We start from the raw sequence: 19,256 nt of genomic DNA on the forward strand, positions 1-19,256 counted from the left end.
TCTCCCTCTCCCACTCGGCTCCACCAGCAGCCCACTCCTCCCTCACTCTCTCACTCTCTCCCCTCCCACCCCAGCTGCCCAAGAAAGCAAGGTAGCAGCTCCTTCTTCCTCCTCTCTCCCAAGCTCTCCCTCTCCACCCCAAAAATCTGCCTTCTAGAAGCTAAAGCAAGGTTTACATGTCACACCACCGAGTTCCCCACCTCTCTAGCTCTCCATCCATCCAAAAAATTCTTGCATGCATGGGGATTTAGAAGTTTTGCAATCAATTTTCGTCACCCCTCTTTTTTTGAAATTTCAGCACTATGATTTCTCTTCTCTAAGCCATTTACTCCGTTTCTTCCCTAATTGAACGACACCAATCGCAACAAGGAACAATGGGTAAGCTCCTTAGGCTCATATGGTGGGAATGCATGAATTCGTTTGGCTTTGGATAGGATTTGCAGTTGTGTTCTTGAGGTTATGAAGTACCTTTTGTTCTTCATGAAATGGAGATAGTAGTAGAGGGTGGATGAGATAGATCTAGGGATTCGTGTGTATTTCTTGTTGGATGAAGACTAGAACCCATTGACTAGAAACATCAGAAGTTCCAAATTTTGGATCGGAACTTTCAGTTAACCTCGAGTTAACTCAACTGAGAGCCTCGTTTTAGTATATAGTTGCAACTAGTCGCAATTGCTGCTCACAAAATGGGAACCGCTCGGTCATCTAGTGGGCCCGCGGGGTATGTGGGTGGGAGTAGGTGGGGCTAGCATACGTGTCAGAGTCTGGTTGGCTGCTCAGTCAAACGTGCACGTGGCCTGTGTGCATTCCGCCGGTACACTACGTGACCCATCACTAGATGATTACCATCCTTTTCATGATTGTCACCGTGGCGATTTGTCGTCTGATCCCACTTGGGGACAAGGTTAATTGAGTCATGTGAAGGATTAACAAGCAATCATTATTATTGTAGGAGTTTGGTTGAAGCATGGCTTTCTCCTTTTGTTTCAAAAATAAGAGAACCGAAGGCTTTACATCATTTTTTATGAAGAAAACTATGAGATACTAGTGCGGCGTCTTTCCCAATATTTATGATTACCATGCCATGTCCAATGTTCTGGAAATTCTACATATGTGTGCTCTCGAGCATGCGGATACTGCCTGTTGGCATCAAACCATGCAGTTAGCTTTGTTATGAGATTTGATGGATTGGCAATCACCTGGTCAAGATAGTCGTCCTCAGTAAATATGACACCGTTTTCTAGTGGGAGATGGACAGGAAGGCGCTCCACAGATGGATTAGTATAGTGTATATCAAACTGGAGCAAACGCCATGCTGCATCATTTGGAGTTACACATCTACAATCCAAGTATTCTTTTATTTCATCGACTATATCGGTAGAAGAATTTGAATTACCTATCTTTCTTTGAAGTGTAGCTTTAGCATAGTCAGGACCTTTGTTTGTGTATTTAAAAAGGTACTTCTCCATTCCGTTGCGATTAACGACTTCAACATTTATATGTGCTTGATACTTAATCAATAGGTCTACATTATGCGGGACCACAAATGTGTTATCAATTTGAATTCCATTTTTCTCAGCCGTAATGCCATTATCTGGGCAAGCATACCTAACTTGACCATTAGCCAGCACCGTAGTGCTCTCACTAAAATCCTTTGGGTAGAAACTATCGCATTTGCCATCAACCATGCAAGGAGAAGATGTATTCAGAGATCCGTAAGGGCCGTGAATCATGAACTTTGAAACGGCCTCAAAACCTATAGGATCAATTGATGGATTTGGCAACTGTGCTGATATGATGGCATCTATTTGATCAGCATCGAGAGGTTTATCTTTTTTGAGCCACAAAATCAAGTGGACATGTGGAAGACCTCATTTTTGAAACTCAATTGTGTAGACAACTGTGCAAAGGGAAAAGAATAATAAAATTAGAAACATTAGATAATTGAGGGTACAACACAACATTGTAGATGTTGATAAGAATAGTACCTCCAAGTATAGGTCCAAAGAATTCATACTTCTCTATGTCATCCACAAATAATTTAAGTTTCATTCAAAAACTCGATCGACAATATCAGGTCGATCGGAAGCGTGTTGTCCTGGTATGAATGATAGGCCTTCTTCAATTTCTGGCCACAAAGCATTACATGTGTAAGTGATAAATAGGTTTGGGCATCCAAACCTACGACACAATGGAACACAATCTTGATAGTTTTGGTAGTAGTAGCGTGGACTTGCAATGAATGAACCTGGTAGGTATATTCTTTGTCCCGCAGATGAAGCTTCAGTGATGCCATCGCTGACTGCTTCAACTAAAGCTTTATATGGGCTAGATCTGTATTTTTGTTGTAAAGACTTCTTTCTGTAGTATCGGAGCCGCTCATCCTCAACACAGCAATAGGCATCAACTTCATATGCTTGGGTTAGTCTCTTGCACCGTAAAGGGGTATTGAAATCATTGTTTCTATCATGTAGCCTATATGAGAAATATTCTACCATGGTGACTTTTTTCCGTTTGATCTTATCTGAGCGACGACATCTTTTGTACTCTAGATTCTCATGAAAGCCATCTTCTCCATAGCGAAACAGCAATGTATATTGCATTGCCATAAATTTGCGATGTGTTTCTTTGACCCTTTGGAGCTGGGATGAGTGATCTTGCACTATTAAGTCACGGCCTTCATCACCGGTTCCGAAATCATTCACTACCAAGCCGACCACTTCTGATGCAATTGGGGTACTGTAGATGCTGCCATGCTGCTTAGGGACAGAAAATAGCTTCACAGCATAACGGTCACATGATTGGTCCGATAGATTGTCTGATTGCATAGACAGCCTATCACGAGCAGTTCGAAAGACTTGCACAATTGGGTTGTGTGTATCAAGCATGCTCATCAAGGAAGCAACAATAGCTTCGTTCGGTTGGAAATCTATATTTGAGTGTGTTGCAACAGCTATTCTATTTCTGACCTCATTGTCAGTGTCAAAGATATATAGCTGGCAATATTCTGGTCTTGCACCATGTTTTGGAATTAGTGAGCCTATCCGATGGCATAGCTGGCCACTGATCTTGAAGACATAAGGGCCATGACCATCATTAATAGAGTCTATGACATTGATGCCCATAGAAGTCATGGTAAACATAGAGTTGTACCGTCTGATGTTGTCAAAGAAGTGTTTAGATAATGAAGGATCTTTTCCTGTTAGAAGGCCAAGCAAAGGCTCTGGTGGTGCCCTGTATGGAGTTAGAGCAATACTTCCTCCTCTACAACATTATACAGGGTTAGAGCAATACTTCCTCCTCTACAACATTTGTTGTACACTGGAGAAGCTGTGCACCCTTGTCCACGTACACGTTCCTCGAGCCAGAAGCGTGCACCACAATATGGGCAAGTATGATTTGGCCCTCCTAAATGAAGTGGTGTAAAAATTGTGCCTAGGGGTGAGGAAAACAGGGGAAAGAAAGGAAGGGAGTTAGCATATGAAGTGAGTAATGAATCCATGTTTGAGCCAAATATATATAAATAGAGTTCAGAGTTTTTGTAGAATCAACATAGTATAAATAGGTATTTCAAACGGGGTATCAATGTCAAGTTATAGCATCATTTTTGAGAGCAGAACTTGAATGTCATGTGTTGGTACGTATATTGTGGCCGATTGTTTCATACCAATCTTGATTTCGAGTATTAGCACCATCGTATGGAAGCGATCATTTAGATAGGACTTCAATGTTCTTGTAAGGAGCATATTCCCTAAGACATATGTATGTAGTTTGTCATGTGTACACCCAGTAAAATAAAGCAATACTTGTCGGAGGATTAACTCCAGTCGCAGGGATCCCGAGAGACCCCTTTTTAGAGATTCGGCAGGAGGGATGATCCTGAATAAGCTCGTCGGAGAAATAAATGGGAATGAATGCAACGACCGGTGGTGGGGGTGTTGGCCTAGTACAAGAAGAAGTAAATGCACCGGAATTTAGACAGGTTCGGGCCGCACGGTGACGTAATACCCTATTCTTGTATGGATGCTATAATTGTCCTGAGAAAGTCCCTTAAGGATGTTGCTGGTTACAAGAATATTGATCTATCTAAGAGCTTGAGGCTCTTTGTTCTTCGGCTGAAACTGAGCTCAGCCTTTCTCACGGTGCTCTCTAGCGCTGTGCTCTTCGTGTCTGCTCTTGGTCTCTGTTTTTCTTTTTCCCTCCGTCGTCTCTATATCTCGTCGCCTGCCCGTCCGTCTTTGTGTTGCCGGCTATTTTAAGTACTCGCCGGCCATGACATGCCCCGAACGGAAAGGAGGGGGCTCGAGTCCCGAGACGCCATAAATGGAAAAGGGCGTCATCATTTCTTCTGGGCGAAGTGACCGGGGGTGGAAAATGCGTCGCACACCCGGTCGCCCGTCACCATAAATGCCCTGGCAACGGGCGCCATGGAGAGGGCCCACCGGGCAGCCGCAGAGCAACCCGGCGTGCCCGCCCTGTCTTATTCCCCTGCCACAGCAGTGTGGCAGACGGAACGCCTTTTCTCCCGACGTTATCCCGAGACAAGCCGGATGGCGCGGGACGGGACCCGTGCACTTAATGACCCCACGCCTCTCTGCCAAAGCATAGCAGGAACTGACGCTGAGCGCGGCGGGGGCAGTTGGAGGAGACAGGTCACGCACGCTCATTAAATGCGGCCTCGGGCCTTTGACTGATTGACACCTCATCGGTAGCCCCTCAGGGGCCTTTCTGGGTCGTCGGGGTACCGAGTGCTCGGGAGTACTGTTTTCATCCCCGAGCACTCTCTCCCGAGAATGCCTTTCCTTGTCCTCGGAGAGCCGAGTGCTCGGGGCTACTGTTCACCTCCCCGAGCACTTTCTCCCGGGCACTCTTGCACGGACCTTCGGGGAACCGAGTGCTCGGAGGCTGCCACGTGCAGCCCCGAGCACTCTCCCGAGAACTTAGCTCTTCTGATCATCGGGGGACTAAGGTGCTTGAGGGGGGGGGGGACCGGACACCTCCCCGAGCACTTTCTTCCTGGTATTTGGATTCCGTGGATCATCGGGGAACTGGGGCACTCGGGGGCCACCGACAGTGGTCCCGAGCACCTTCTCCCGGGACTTGATCTTTCCTCATCCTACAGGAGCGACCTCGTGGGAAGACGCCATGTGGCGGATGGCTGGCCTGGCCTTGGGATTCAGGGACCCCTGGTTCCTGATACACCGACAATACTGATTAATGGAAAGAAATTAAAAGAAGTAGTAGAGAGGTTAAGAACTTACGGCGGTGTCGATTACGCAAAAGGGCCATTGAATTTTCTAGCAAGTTGAAGAAATTATGTAAGAAAACAATAATAATTTGAGAAGTAGATTGCAGTATGCAAATTGTTGATGGTGTACAAATGAAGTCCAATGCGTCCCTATTAGAATTTTGAAACATACCTTCTCCTCTTCCAAAAGCTACAACTGCCTTGTGTTTCTTGCGTGCTCCAGCAGCGATGGAAGCCCCTGGTTGCGGCAAATTTTGTTGTAAATAGGAATTAGGAAAGAAGTGCGACACTATCATCATTAGCAAGATCACTGGCACCTATCGATGTGGATGCATTGTCAGGACAATGGAAAATTAATCAAAGTAAAACAATGAAAAATTAAATTCAGTTGGTGGTATACTGTATCAATGTTTAGTCGTCGTACCATATGCTTCATCTGCAGGAATGGCCGGCCGTTTATGTTTCGAACCACCCATTGGCAATCTGATCATTCAACAAAGACGACTGTACCGCGCAGATACCCAACAAAGACGATTGCAGCACGCCGGGAGGTATCTGCACGCGTGACTTGCAAGGGGTCAATGTGGGGAGGGGCCTGTCCAGATGATGGCAGATGGAGGACGACGCGTTAGGGATTTGTTCTGATCATTCAACAAATACACCTTGAGAGGATGGCAGAAGTTCCCTGTAAGATATTTAAAAAATTATTATGAGTGAAATTGATGAGGACATGCCATTTTCATGTAGAAAAGCAATTAACAATGTGATCATCTTAACAAACTGCAGCTGCGCAAGGCTTGACATATTACATATTGCTTAAAATGATTGCCACACTCTAGTAGTAATGAACAGCCAAGCTAATTAATAAAATGAATTAACGACAGACAAAACATACACATAAAACTCATATGTTTTTATACTTAATTACTCCATCATCCAGGACTGATCGGTTACTTAAGGGCTTAAGGCACTGACCATAGATACGTCTACGAAATACATTGAAGTGAAAAAGTAATTTTTTTTTCCAATTCCACATAATTTCCTCATAGTTGTATATATATTCTGGAAAGTAAAGAAAAGGCTATTACCAATCACTTTGAGACTCCATGCGTTAGGAACAGAATCATTAACAGGGAACACCAAAATTTTATTTCATTAAAGAACACACGTTAGACCAAAATAAGTGGAATATAAGCAAACAGAAAGAGTATTTTTTGGTCATGACTCATGAATGAATCCATGTAACCTCTTTGTATTAGACATTTGGATTGGCCTGGCATAACCACGAGCACCTTGTATGCAGCCTGTTCACTATAACCACGAACACCTTGTATGCAGCCTGTTCACTATAACCACGAACACCTTGTATGCAGCCTGTTCACTATAATCACTAAAGAAAAATGAAGCAGGATGCCAAGGTAAAGAAACAGAGATGGACGTCAGAGCCGTGGAGATGCAGAGAGCATGGGGGGAGGGGGGTGAGAGCCATGGACTGGTTTAGATGATTGATGAAGGTGGGGAGAAGACGGTCAACGACGGTACCTTTTTTTGCCGTGCGGGCGTGCTACTCGTTGTGGCCGTTCGCGGCGGGTGGGCAGCGTGAGGTGGGGCAGCGGCAGGAGCCGATGGTGAAGACGGCAAGGGTGGTGGCGCGAGAGTAGGGAAGACGAGGGTGACGGCGCGCTGGCGACGTGGATTGGCCTCCTGAATGGATCGGGACTTGAGTGGGGTTGTTCATTTTTTTTTCCCTTTTTTTTACCGCATAACGCAGACGTGTGTTTCCAGAGGCTCCTAGGCTTGGATGGTCGAGCTAGCACCGGTCAGTGTACGATGAAGTAGAACAGTACCGATCTAAAAAACATAGATAATGGTAGATACCACTGGTTACTAAAAAAATAGGGACCACGTGGACTAAAATTGGAGCCAAAAGGGCACACGGTGCATAATTTTTCGAATTGAACGGTATGTCCTGTTTTCTATCACTAGTCCAGTGCCCATGTTGCGACGATTCTTAAATTTTAGACTCAATTATTTCTCAGATTAAGCAAACCATTTAATTTAAATACGAAAATTTATAAATATGTAAGTTTCTACCTATTAAAATAGGTTACGATATTTGCAACTATTCAGAAATAAACACAAACTACTACTTTGCACATCTTATCAAAACATCCAATTAGAAATATTCAACGCAAGATGTAGGAGACAACACCATTCACAGAATAAAAATACCCCGCAATAGATAAAGTATCACCCCAGCATATCAGTTGTTGCAGTTTTAGGCCTACTCACACCGTTAGCTACACGCACTACACCTTGGCATGTATAATACCTTCCACTATCAAATTCAGGTCTGCTCTTGTGGGTTCTGCTCTGCAGAAACAGAATGGACATTCATAAACATGACCCGTATAAGCCTCATGTTTATGTGTCGACGTTGTCGTTCCTCGTTGATAAAATAACTCTAGATGCGATTATAATCAGTCCTCTAGTTTTGGACATTCTGACAATAAGGCTTGTCCTGAAAGGATGATCGAGGTTCTGATTCCCCCATGAGTACCTTCATCAATGCTCTGTACATGCTTCAAAATATCATACTCATCAGAATTGAACCTGCATTGAAAGAAAAACATATTAGTGATTTTGTAACCATGGCGAAGATAATGGTTCACAAGGTTTCACTCATGAAAAGAACGAAGGTTGTTCTTTACACTTCAGATAAGTTCCCTTCGAGTAGCGTTCTCTTTCATCAGCTGCACATTGGTGGATGTGTCATTGCACTGTGTGTAAAAAAGAAAGATATGAGATGGAGAATTTTACGACAAGATTGCAGATATACACGTACAGTCCTTACCTCATTAGTATCTTCTGAACCGATTGTGCTTGAAACTTAGAGAATTTACGGTGGGGTTTGCGATATATATCGTTCCACATGATTTGAGATAATTTGCCTGGTTATCGGAACACCACGAAAGTAATGTAACCTGAATATAATTTCATGAGGCTGCAAAACACAAATGGAATTGCAAAAGCTGAAAGGTAATAATCGTTAAGCATATCAACCGAAAAACACAAATACGAAATGATCATTGATAAACATTTCAAGTTATTTTGCCTAGAAGATCCTAGCCACAAGCTCACAAGTCACAGCCAGTAGGACCCAGCGTACATCTTAAGATTATAATCTGATCTGATCTCAGCCACCCATCTCATATAGCTATATGAAGTATTCTCGGAAAAAATATCTATATTAACAAGAGCACAACGAAAGGGGGAACTGTAACAGCTAGCTATGCATTGAATACCTAGTTTATACTTCCACAATGCCTGAAAGTTCAAAAAGAATTGCAGTAGTTGCAATTTAATTGATTGTGCACATAAGCTTTCCGATGTTCTTTTCATCGATGATGAAATCATATCCAGTGTAGCATGGTCTATATGTCTATATTCAGACTTAAGATGTTGGCTTTAAACTGAACAGTAGCATTTTTATTAACAGTAGCATTTTGATCAGTTCCCATGTACATCTAAAAAAAAAAACAGAGGTGCACACTGTTTACATTCTACTAAATATCAGATAGGTCACAAAAAAACATTAGCATTTTGGTGGATGACCTTCAAATAGTTGCATGGCCTTTCCACATCTTCCTCTTTCTGTCATGCTTAATGTTAGTTTTGTTCAGATGGTCGAGATGGAGGTGCTTTATATTGACGAAGGGCATCATATACTCTGGTAAGCTAATCATCGTGCGTCACTGCAGTGGCAGGGAAAAACCTGTGCATGAGTCAATGCTGCAATGCCTTATATTGATGAAGGCTATCAGATTCTCTAGTAAGCTCATTAGCGTGTGTTACTACAGTGGTATAGAAAACATGTACATGATTCAATGTTGCAGTGCGACGAGGTGACGGCTGGCTATAATTCGATAATTGACCTACATCGAGATTGTGGGTGAGATGAAGTAGTTGGTCTGTATGCTAATAGACTTTTCAATATTACCTCTAATAAGCTGATGCAATCTAGCGAATAAACTTTGTCCACTACCTCCAAGACATCTTCTATGTAAACAGAACCCAATAGATTCTATACTCAGACATCTCGTGACCAAATTAAATCGAGAAAATGGCGTATCCTCATCCTCTCAATGACTCCATCGATGCACCACCTCTACACCCCCATTTAGGCGTATATGTAGAGATTTTTACAGAACCATAATGCTCTTCCTTGCTTGTTTTCGCCCCTATGTCGATATGGAGATAATGTTGTAGTCCAAGTTTATGAGCATTTCAGTTATGCAGACCGTTGATTCTTCCGTTGTCCTTATTTCATAGTATAAACAAATAATACTCACTTTATTTTTGATTTTCTCAACACCATTTACTTATCTCATCTATCACTTTTTCCAGATGGATGATTGTGGGTTCCAGTACTGGATTGACTCGCGGATAGAACCACACATTCAAGACATCCATCACCTGCACATCGTTATCGAGGAACTGCAAGAACAATTACACCAAGAGAGAGCCAACAACATTAGTAAATGCTATATCCCGCCTTACATGGTGGGTTAGAGGAACAATTGGGAGTAATTTCGATGTGTTCTAGTGGTCGACTGAGGATTTGATTTCGTATGTGACTTGTACTATTTTTCATTCCTTGATTCATGTTAGGAGAAACTCCGGTTCACCACTAGAGGTATTGTATATGTCACTGTATGTTCGATCGACATGTTTATTACGATTGTTACAAAATGGTCATTATACGAGTCAATAGTCTGAATACAATCACAAAACAAATGCATGGTACATGAAAAGATATTATAATGGTAAAATAACATATTAGCATGAAAAAAGACAATTATGTAACACCATAAAACTAACAATGATATAAGAGCCTACAGGTTATGTCTCCTCTTAGGGACGAGACCCTTGGTCACATTCAGCCTCGGGATCCTACGCCTCCTCGCTCTCACTTGGTTAGCTGAGTACATCAAAGGGTTCGGTGGAACGATCCAGCCGCTCAAGCCGTCCAGTGGGTGGTGGAGTGGCTTAGTCTTCCTAGGAGGGTTGTTTTCCCCGGGAGTGGCGCGCCAGGTAGCTGCGACATACCGAGTTTGTTGCTCTGTCTAAATATGAAGTCGTACCCAGGGACCTGAGTAATGTCCTTGCTAAGGAGCTCCATGTAGCTACCCTACGCCCCTACATTCCGGAGATCGTCGATCTCTGCACATGGAACAACGAAGGAAACATGTTAGCATCGATAAATTGTGACATATGTAACAATTTGGTAAGCTTGAAGAAAGTGTCGTACCTGAGGTGGGACGTGAGAACTCGAAGGACCTAGGTTCGCGGAGGAAGGGTGCGTCACCCCGCTGGCAGCGTAGAGGTGGTCATTGGCACTAGTGAAGGCTATCCTAGACGTTGTGACGTCGTAGTAGGGGTCACCATCGCTGGAGAATGAAAGCCGAGGCCACGTGCCACTGTAGTGCGGGTCACCAACCCCGGTGAAGGACTGCCTCGCTATAGTAGGGGTCGAAGATGTCCTTGACGGCTTCACGAGGAGCATACCGGTGGGTGCAGTAGCTTGGTGAATGTGGCGGATAGGCGTACCGGGAGATGAGATGATGCTCATGCTCCTGTCGTAATGTCCAAGGATGAATTGTAGCTCATCGATCGAAAGACCTTCACCATGTTCTGGATAATCCAGCCAAATGCCACACTCATCTCGCCCCTCTCAAGCCACAACTTCGTCGCACGTGTCTCGACATCAATCGGGTGCAGTATGTCCCTCTGCAAAGAAAAGTTTTATTTGATTATGCATTTTTTTACCAACAATTGTAGTAAATGAGGACTCGTGTAGTGTTATTTGTACCTGAAACAATCGTGCCTAGTCCCTATGCGTCGGGTAAATGTCACGCACGTTCGCCATGTGCCATGGAAGCTCGGCTAGTATGTATGTGACCCGTATCCACGTCCGAGCCACGAACCACAAGAGTTACTCTGCGTATGTCTCCTCAAAAATTGGCATATCCTCATCCACGATGTGCTCCACAGCTTGGTCCTATTCATCAATCCATCTCTGCACACACGATGCAAATGCCCTCGTGGAATGAGCCCCCTCCGCGTCAACCTACAAAAATATATGTACGTGAAAATAGGTGTATACGTGGGTCGTATGAAAATGTAATTACAACATTACACACTTGTTTATATTGATAGATCCCATCTTTGTCCCATAAATCAGACGAGCATCATTTACCGTTGTTTGCGCTATTTGCATAGTGGTCCCTGAAATACTTGCAAGTCCCTTGAAGTATGAACTCTACAATCCCCACCAGCAGCAACCCCCTCACACCTTTCATCACCCAGTTGTAAACTTCTACGAAATTTGAAGTCATAATACCGTACGTAGCCTCATTTGTGTCATAGAGAAGAGCCCACTTCTACTTAGGCTAATTCTCAATCCGCTCGCTAAATGACCTGGTAGATGTCCTGTTCCTCCGCGTGATGCCAGCTTTATTATCCTTTGGTATAGACTCAAGAGGTACTGGTTCATCCTCCGGTCCCCTCATGGGCTCCCTGCACGCTCCTGTGTTTGCTTCTTCGTTAGCTCATCTAGTTTCTTCCAAAGAGCATCAAACTTTCATTGCTAGTTCTGACCGCACAACCTCTTAAACATGTTCTAAGGTTCTTATTCTTGAATTGGCGGAAAACGTTTGCATCCAAATGCCTCATGCATCACCTACTCTGCAGATCTGGCCACACGAATCAAATCAAGCCATCGGTCGTTCCATTTTGTAGATCCAGAATTACCACGTCCTAGTATGTCGGTCATGTATAAGGCACATATTTAGATGAGAACCAACAATTATCATCCTCGCATGGTACAAGAACTAATACCAACTTGTGGTATTCTCACTCTCCACAAATGCAAATGCCAATGATAGAACTTGGTTGTTTCCATCAACCCCAATAACAGTCAGGATCAGTCTCGTGTACTTGCCGGTAAGGAAAGTACCATCGATGCACATGATATGTCGATAATGCTTGAGAGCTTCAATACATGCTCCTAATGCGAAGAAGCATCGCTTCAGGACATACTTGCTAGGTTTTGACAACAATGCATACTTGTCAATGTCGTAATATGTCCTCAAGTTCCTTCGAGCAATAATCTGCAGCAAGTGTGAAGATTGTCATATGATGTTTCGTAGATCCTGAACCTCATCTCAATTGTCTTTCTCTTCGCCCTCCAAGTCTTATTGTAGATGATAGTATACTTGTACTCGTCCTTAATTTGTATGATTATATACCTGATTCATAGTTCAGGTTATTCATAATCGAGACGTACATTATATTAGCAACAAATGCTAAGTTCATGTTCTTGTGACTGGGCTCAAGTTTGTCCATAGTACAAGTGTGGTCTATCACGATCGACACCTCCCAATACTCAACTCATTTCCTCTTGAAGCTGTGTATCTGCCATGGGCAACCCTCCCTTACGCACTTGACATCATATTTCTTCTTGCTTGACTTGACAATATAGAACTATCATCAAAGCAATATTGCCCATTAAGTCACAACATCTTTCATGGCCTGACTAGCTGGATACCTATCACCCTGGGTCACCTCATTCTGTGTATACTTCCAGGTCACATGATTCCCCTTATTGGCCACAAGATTATTAAAGTTGGGATTGTTCCAATCTACGGGAATATGAGCATCGTCTTCATCGTCTGAGATGTCATACTCAGGAGATTAGTCAGCCTCAAGATCATCCTGCTCCAACTGTTTAATTAGAAAAGGGATTCGTTCCCCCTCGTCTGCCACAAAGGTCGGTTTTGTCAAATAATCCGATGAATGTGCAATATCCGGATCGACATCCTCATCATACTCTTCCTTATCACCCTCCTCCGCATACCCCTCACCCTGCATCTCCCCAACTGACTACTTCTTCTTCTATTGCACAAGCAACATAGGAGGCTAACATCTATGCACAACATCCTACAAGTACCTCTTCCACACTTTATCTTCCCTAAGCGGGTACACCTCCCCCAGTACACACCATCTCTCACTCAGTTGCCTGCAATGCTAATAGTCAGTTCTTAAACCTTGGGGTCTATTTTGAAACCCCACATCAACCAGACGTACATGTGTCCGACACTTTGGTACATAGACTCTAGAGATACCCTTATCCATTGACTGAAATATGAACAGTACTACTCCTTTCGTACCATATATTATTTCACTGTTCCCATAAAAATTTTTAAACTACCACATACCTGGCTACCATCAACAAACCGTAACATTGTTACGACAGAACAGAAATAATTATATAAAACTACATCTACAATAGAAAATTTATTACAAATATAGCCCAACATGTAATCTATACTACAACAAAATATTTCTAAATTGCTACATCAAACACCTCTAAATCTTACATCTACCACATCAGTTATGATTACACTATATTTAAACTCTACATCTAATACCTAACATATATCTAAATACAATATCTAATTGCTAAAATATATGTACAAATAGGATCTAACTACTAAACTATATTTAACCCTGATTCTAAAACTAAATCTACATTCTAACTATATCTAATAACTATACTACTAGATTTATAAAAGAATCATGCATCTAACATATATTAAAATCTAGCACTAGTAACTACCTTACCAGATTTGTTACAAAATCAGAAAAAAATATACCTCTTTTCTTCGATAGAGTTTCACCGCAAAATTTCCTCTCCCCTCCCCTCCCCTCCCCTCTCCTTTCATCCCTCCATCTCGACTCAGCTGGAATCATTGACGGCTAACATTGGCAGGGCCAGCACGATCAAAATATATATAAAAAATCTCGTCCCCGAACAAGCGAGATATTTTGAATCGATCCGTCCGACGTTGCAGTTATAAAATTCTCACACGTTCAGTGAGCGAAATCACATTCTTACCCACTAAACGATCCAGACGTCACTTTCTGCAGTCATTTAATATACTTATCGCTGGATCACACAAGATCTCGCCCGTTCCGTTGAACGGGCGACTGGTGGCACTCCGGCGACGCCAACAGAATTACTGGGCCACAAATATTTTCCGTGCCTCCAAACCTCACATCGACCGGCCCACGGAGCATCACCCCCGCGAGAGCAGAGCTGAGGCTGACCCAAGATTCAAGAAGAGGCCAGCAGGCTCCGGCTCCCCCGACAACCGAGGCGCGGCGCGGCGACGGCGGTGGGCGACATGGAGGCCGCGGTGCCCAGCCGTATCGTGCTCTCGGCGGCGAGCCGCCTTCCGAATCGCCACGCCGTGGCAGGTGCCCTCTCTCACTTCCGGTTCTTGGCTTCCCGTTTGTTTGTTTGTTTCTTTTGTGCGAGTTGGGGGAGTACTTAGTACCTTCCCGATTCGTATTGGATAAGCTTGATAGGATAAAGCAGGGGTTTGTGCCGTCCGCGTGGTTCTGATCGAGCTAGAACTTTAGGGGAATGGAGAATTCCAAATGGAGTATGAGTGCTGATGAGGAAGTACTGTTATGATTTTGCAAGAATTTTGCCCTTATTGCTAATATTGGGTGGGGAGAATCCTTCGGTTTTTTGCTATTGAATGGCCGCCTTGTGTTGGCAAGAGGAAGGAGACTCGCGTAAGGTCAAATTATTGCCTCTGTTCTAGGTAGCGGCAAGAACAAATGTGGAATAAGGTTAACATCATTATCATTTTCCATTAGCTAAGGTTTGGTTCTCTGTTTGATTGCTTCAGCATCCTTTAGTAATGGACATTGACTGTGTTTGGCACTACAGCTTTTGTCCATGTTTTCAAGGACACACAGAAGATTTGTGTGTAATGCTTTTCTTTGTAGGTGATAGATATTAACTACCGGTTCCAACTGCTAGGCCACCTATCCAAACGGATAAGGGTGGTACAAGAGTAGCAGTTGTTAGAATGCACAATTGGTCTATTTACAGGAAAACAAAAATTACAGCCTGCAATGGACAACTAAATTTTAAGACACGCTTTACTATTAGGAGCAAACAACCAACTGCAACCGCCCCAGCAATTCTCCACAGATTGTATTATTCCTTGATGGCCCGCTGCACTGATAATTCTTGCTAGTGGGCTTGAAAACTCCAAATGACTAAGATGATTGAATCCACACCTGACTTGAGATGCTTAGGTAATCTTGTTCTATCATCGATTAACCAATCCTCAAGCTTACTGTACTTTTATATTACTGCATGACCGTGAGACTATTCTCAAACTTTGTCCATTTGTTTTCAGCCTAGAGAGAAAATTTAAATTTAGATGAAAAAATTGTTTATTATGTCATCATCGTCCATGGTTGCAGGATTGTTGGTCTAATCTTGCTAGTTCCTTTTCTTCATGTCCTGCAGGAGATAAGTCTTCTATTTACAAGGGAACGTGCCAAAGTCTTGCGATTCCTATGGCTCTTGCAGCAGCTGCATCAGGCAAAGGTGGTGGTGTGCTTGACCGACCGATAGAGAAAATTACTCCTGGTCGTCAGTCTGAGTTTGATGTGAAGTAAGTGTCATATTTGCTCTCACCCTTGTTTCAATTCCTATCGTGTTTAAATTCCAGAAAAGGAGGGGTCTGAATTTTGTATGGAATAAGTCCAAATTACTTCCTTGAAGTATTCCTGGTGTTCGGATAACCCCCTGAACTTTTAACCGTTTATTTAACCCCCCAAACTTTAAATATCAGATCACATAACCCACTGGAGTGGTTTACAACAGCGGTTTTGATGACGTGGCTTTCACGTCACTTGGTTTTTGCCACATGGCTGCCGTGTCATCTTTCTCTCTTTCTGATGGTGGGGCTAGAGCCTAGTGGCCAGGTCAAAAGGCCTCATTGGCTGGCCTCCTGCCGGCGTGCGCGCAGGCCACGGCGGCGCACAATGCCACCGGCGAACGGCCATGCGGCATGGCCGGCCGAGGGCACCATCACCTGCAGCACGAGACGGGGAACCCGACGGTGTGGGTCACGTCCGTCGAGCCCAACCGGAGCCCGGCCGATGTCGAGTGACCCGATGCGGCGGAGCTCAGCTCACGCGGACAACCACGCCACGCCGAAAGGGAACCAGCACGCACAAAACGCTTATGGGGTCATGGCGAAGCTTACCATGGCTTGAATCGGAAAGGAGTAGCAGTGAGGTGGCGCGACGGATTTGACGGCGTGGCAGATGAAGACGCTTAAGCTGAAGAAGATGGCAAAATGTGGCTCGGTCCAACAGGAACTCACGCTGAACCGGTCAGAAATGCGTCACGTGATCTCCCTCCCGCCCTCTTGGAAATCAGGCTAGGTGAATCCATGCTCAGGTGTGGCAGATTCGTCGGCGACACACGGTTGCTGTTGAAGAGAGCTCGGTTCATGGTGCTGGTGAGGAAAAGCGAGTGAGGAAGAAGAGCAGAGCGGAGGGGAGGCCGGGATGAAGGAGCTCGGCTCCTCCCACTGGAGCACTCCGTCGTGCTGGGTCGCTCGACATCGGCTGGGCTCCGGTTGGGCTCGTCGGACGCGACCCACATTGTCGGGTTCCCCGTCTCGTGTTGCAGGTGATGGTGCCCTTGACCGGCCATGCCCACGACCGTTCGCCGGTGGCGATGTGCGCCGTCGTGGCCTGCACAGGAGGTTGGCTGGTGAAGCCTTTTGACCTGGCCACTGGGCCCTGACCCCACCATCAGAGAGAGAGAGAGAGAGAGAGAGAGATGATATGGCAGCCAGGTGGCAAAAACTAGGTGATATGGCAACCACGTCATCAAAACCGCTGTTACAAACCATTCCAGAGGTTATGTGATCCTGTATTTAAAGTTCGGAGAGTTAAATAAACAGTTTTAAAGTTTGGGAGTTCTCCGGACACCAGGAATAGTTTAGGGGAGTAATTGGGACATATTCCATTTTGTATTCTCTAAGTTAAGACTCTATATTTAAACACACCTGGTCAGAGTATATTTTTCTACCTAGTGATGGACCCTGAAAAACACAAATACATTACCAAATGTTGCCAAACAGATAACAAAGTTGTCAACTATTCCGTATGCATTTCACTGTTGTTACTGGAACAATACTTTCCTATTTATTCATGTGCAAATAAAAAAATAACTAAAAATACTCCACAGGCACCGAAGGGTCCGGGGTACCTCCAACTGAACTTGATAGCAGCACATCTGTTTTTCTTATTGCAATGTGCATGTTCCTTTGCTTTTCCAGAAACTTGTTTTTGATTTTATCATGGTTACGTCAACTAGGGCTCTCCATGGAGTCAATTTCAGCTCCATTACAAATACATTGGTCTCTTTGTAGGCTTCAAGTGGTTTTGGAAACTTTTTTTTGTGTGTGCATTTTCTGCTTTGGTGTTGAGTCAGAAATTTCTGGGACAGTTAGTAATTAGCGCCGCAATTGGTAGGTATATTGTTGCTTCTAGTTTGGGTGTTTTCTGTTTTGAAACTTTGTCATTGCAGTTTTAATGTTGGATGTGAGCAGGTGGCCTTCTATTTTATTTTATTTTATTTTGCAAAGTGGCTCAATGTTTCACCTCCACGGTTGCATCACATATTCATATATTCATATTTCATATCTTCATGCATAATCTTGAGTGAATGGTGCAGCATTGCAGCCCATTATCAACAATGTGGGTTGGATATTCAGATTCCTGGTAAACCAGGTTTCTGAACTAGTAGATTGGGTGGTGTTATAGATTTTGTTTCTCCAAAACTCTGGTTCTTGGTGGTTCTCGAGGAACATCGGTTAATTGAAGTTGTTTTTTGGTAGGGATTTAATTACTTCGAAATTAGAATAACATGTCTTGAGCCTGAGTATATGAGTTCATATAATTTTTGGACCCTTTAGGCCTCTGTCTATCACCCCAAGTGTGCCTATACCAGTGGGATGTGGCTCATTTCATCGTTATCTTAGTGAGCTTATATCAATGACGCTTGAGAACATTGCAGTTACCATTCTTGTTTGTGGCATATTGAAACAGTGGTGCTTAGTAAGTAAAGTGGCCCATAGCCAGCTCTACCTTGTGGATAGTTATATTGCTTTCAGTTTTCAGGCTAGCTGAATTGATCTCATTGAGCTGTACACTTCCTAAAATGGTTATGGTAGTTTTTGGTCCAATATTTGATTCCACAATTGAAAACCATGTCATGACCAGGTTTCTGTTCTACAGGAAAAAACGCAAAATGACGCCTCCGTACCGCGTCATCCTGCACAATGACAACTACAACAGGCGTGAGTACGTCGTCCAGGTCCTGATGAAAGTTATCCCCGGGATGACCGTCGACAATGCTGTCAATATAATGCAAGAGGCGCACGTGAACGGGCTGTCGGTGGTGATCATCACCTCTCAGTCTGAAGCCGAGGAGCATTGCACGTCGCTCAGGGGCAATGGCCTGCGAAGCTCGATTGAGCCCGCAAGTGGTGGCTGCTGAAAAGGGGTGTTCCTGTTTTGCCGCGTATAGTTTGTAAATACCCTGCGTATCAAGAAAAGCTGAAATGGGTTACTGCCAGCTATGATACCATGGAACTGAATACCACTTGGGTAGGTGTAAATCATGTAAGAGTATCCTGCAGAACAAAAATAGCGTTTTCTGTTATGATAAATGAAACATTTAGTTACACTGGCCCTACTTTTTTTTGGCTGTTCCTTTCTGTTTTGCTGTTGCTGCTGTATGTTAAGCTCGTGTGCTACGCCAAAGAGGTGTGGTGCATCGGCTCCTCTGCTGCTTCTGTATGGGCTTCTTGATGGTGCCTGGTGAGCCGTGGCTCCGTGCCGTTGTTCATGAATCATGATCCCTGGTACCATTGGTCCGATTCAGTCTCGGCAATTATTGGTTGGCCGGATTGTGTTCGAAGGAGCTAGGCATCAGAGTATTGCTCACCACGTAGATCCTACATTTCCGCGTTTTCTTAGTGCGTTATCAGTTGACATGGCTGTGCAAAAACATAGCTGATGACGACGTCTCCGTGGGCCGTAGCTGGCAACTGCGAGC

At 44.0% G+C, this 19,256-nt stretch overlaps 2 protein-coding genes across 2 annotated transcripts; one reads left to right on the forward strand and one right to left on the reverse strand.

Moving 5' to 3' along the window:
• Window positions 1-3,514: 3,514 nt before the first annotated feature.
• LOC133896443 (uncharacterized) lies at window positions 3,515-5,983 on the reverse strand. The gene is made up of 4 exons (XM_062337052.1): window positions 5,673-5,983; window positions 5,421-5,486; window positions 5,262-5,297; window positions 3,515-3,751 (listed from the first exon to the last, which is right to left on the reverse strand). The coding sequence occupies exons 1-4, from the start codon at window positions 5,737-5,739 to the stop codon at window positions 3,594-3,596; spliced, it is 327 nt and encodes a 108-aa protein (XP_062193036.1). The 5' UTR covers window positions 5,740-5,983; the 3' UTR covers window positions 3,515-3,593.
• An 8,360-nt stretch (window positions 5,984-14,343) lies between these two features.
• LOC133896251 (ATP-dependent Clp protease adapter protein CLPS1, chloroplastic-like) lies at window positions 14,344-18,882 on the forward strand. The gene is made up of 3 exons (XM_062336825.1): window positions 14,344-14,569; window positions 15,642-15,789; window positions 18,434-18,882. The coding sequence occupies exons 1-3, from the start codon at window positions 14,497-14,499 to the stop codon at window positions 18,693-18,695; spliced, it is 483 nt and encodes a 160-aa protein (XP_062192809.1). The 5' UTR covers window positions 14,344-14,496; the 3' UTR covers window positions 18,696-18,882.
• Window positions 18,883-19,256: the final 374 nt, after the last annotated feature.

Source organism: Phragmites australis, chromosome 16 (genome assembly GCF_958298935.1).
Source record: "Phragmites australis chromosome 16, lpPhrAust1.1, whole genome shotgun sequence".
Lineage (NCBI taxonomy): Eukaryota > Viridiplantae > Streptophyta > Magnoliopsida > Poales > Poaceae > Phragmites > Phragmites australis.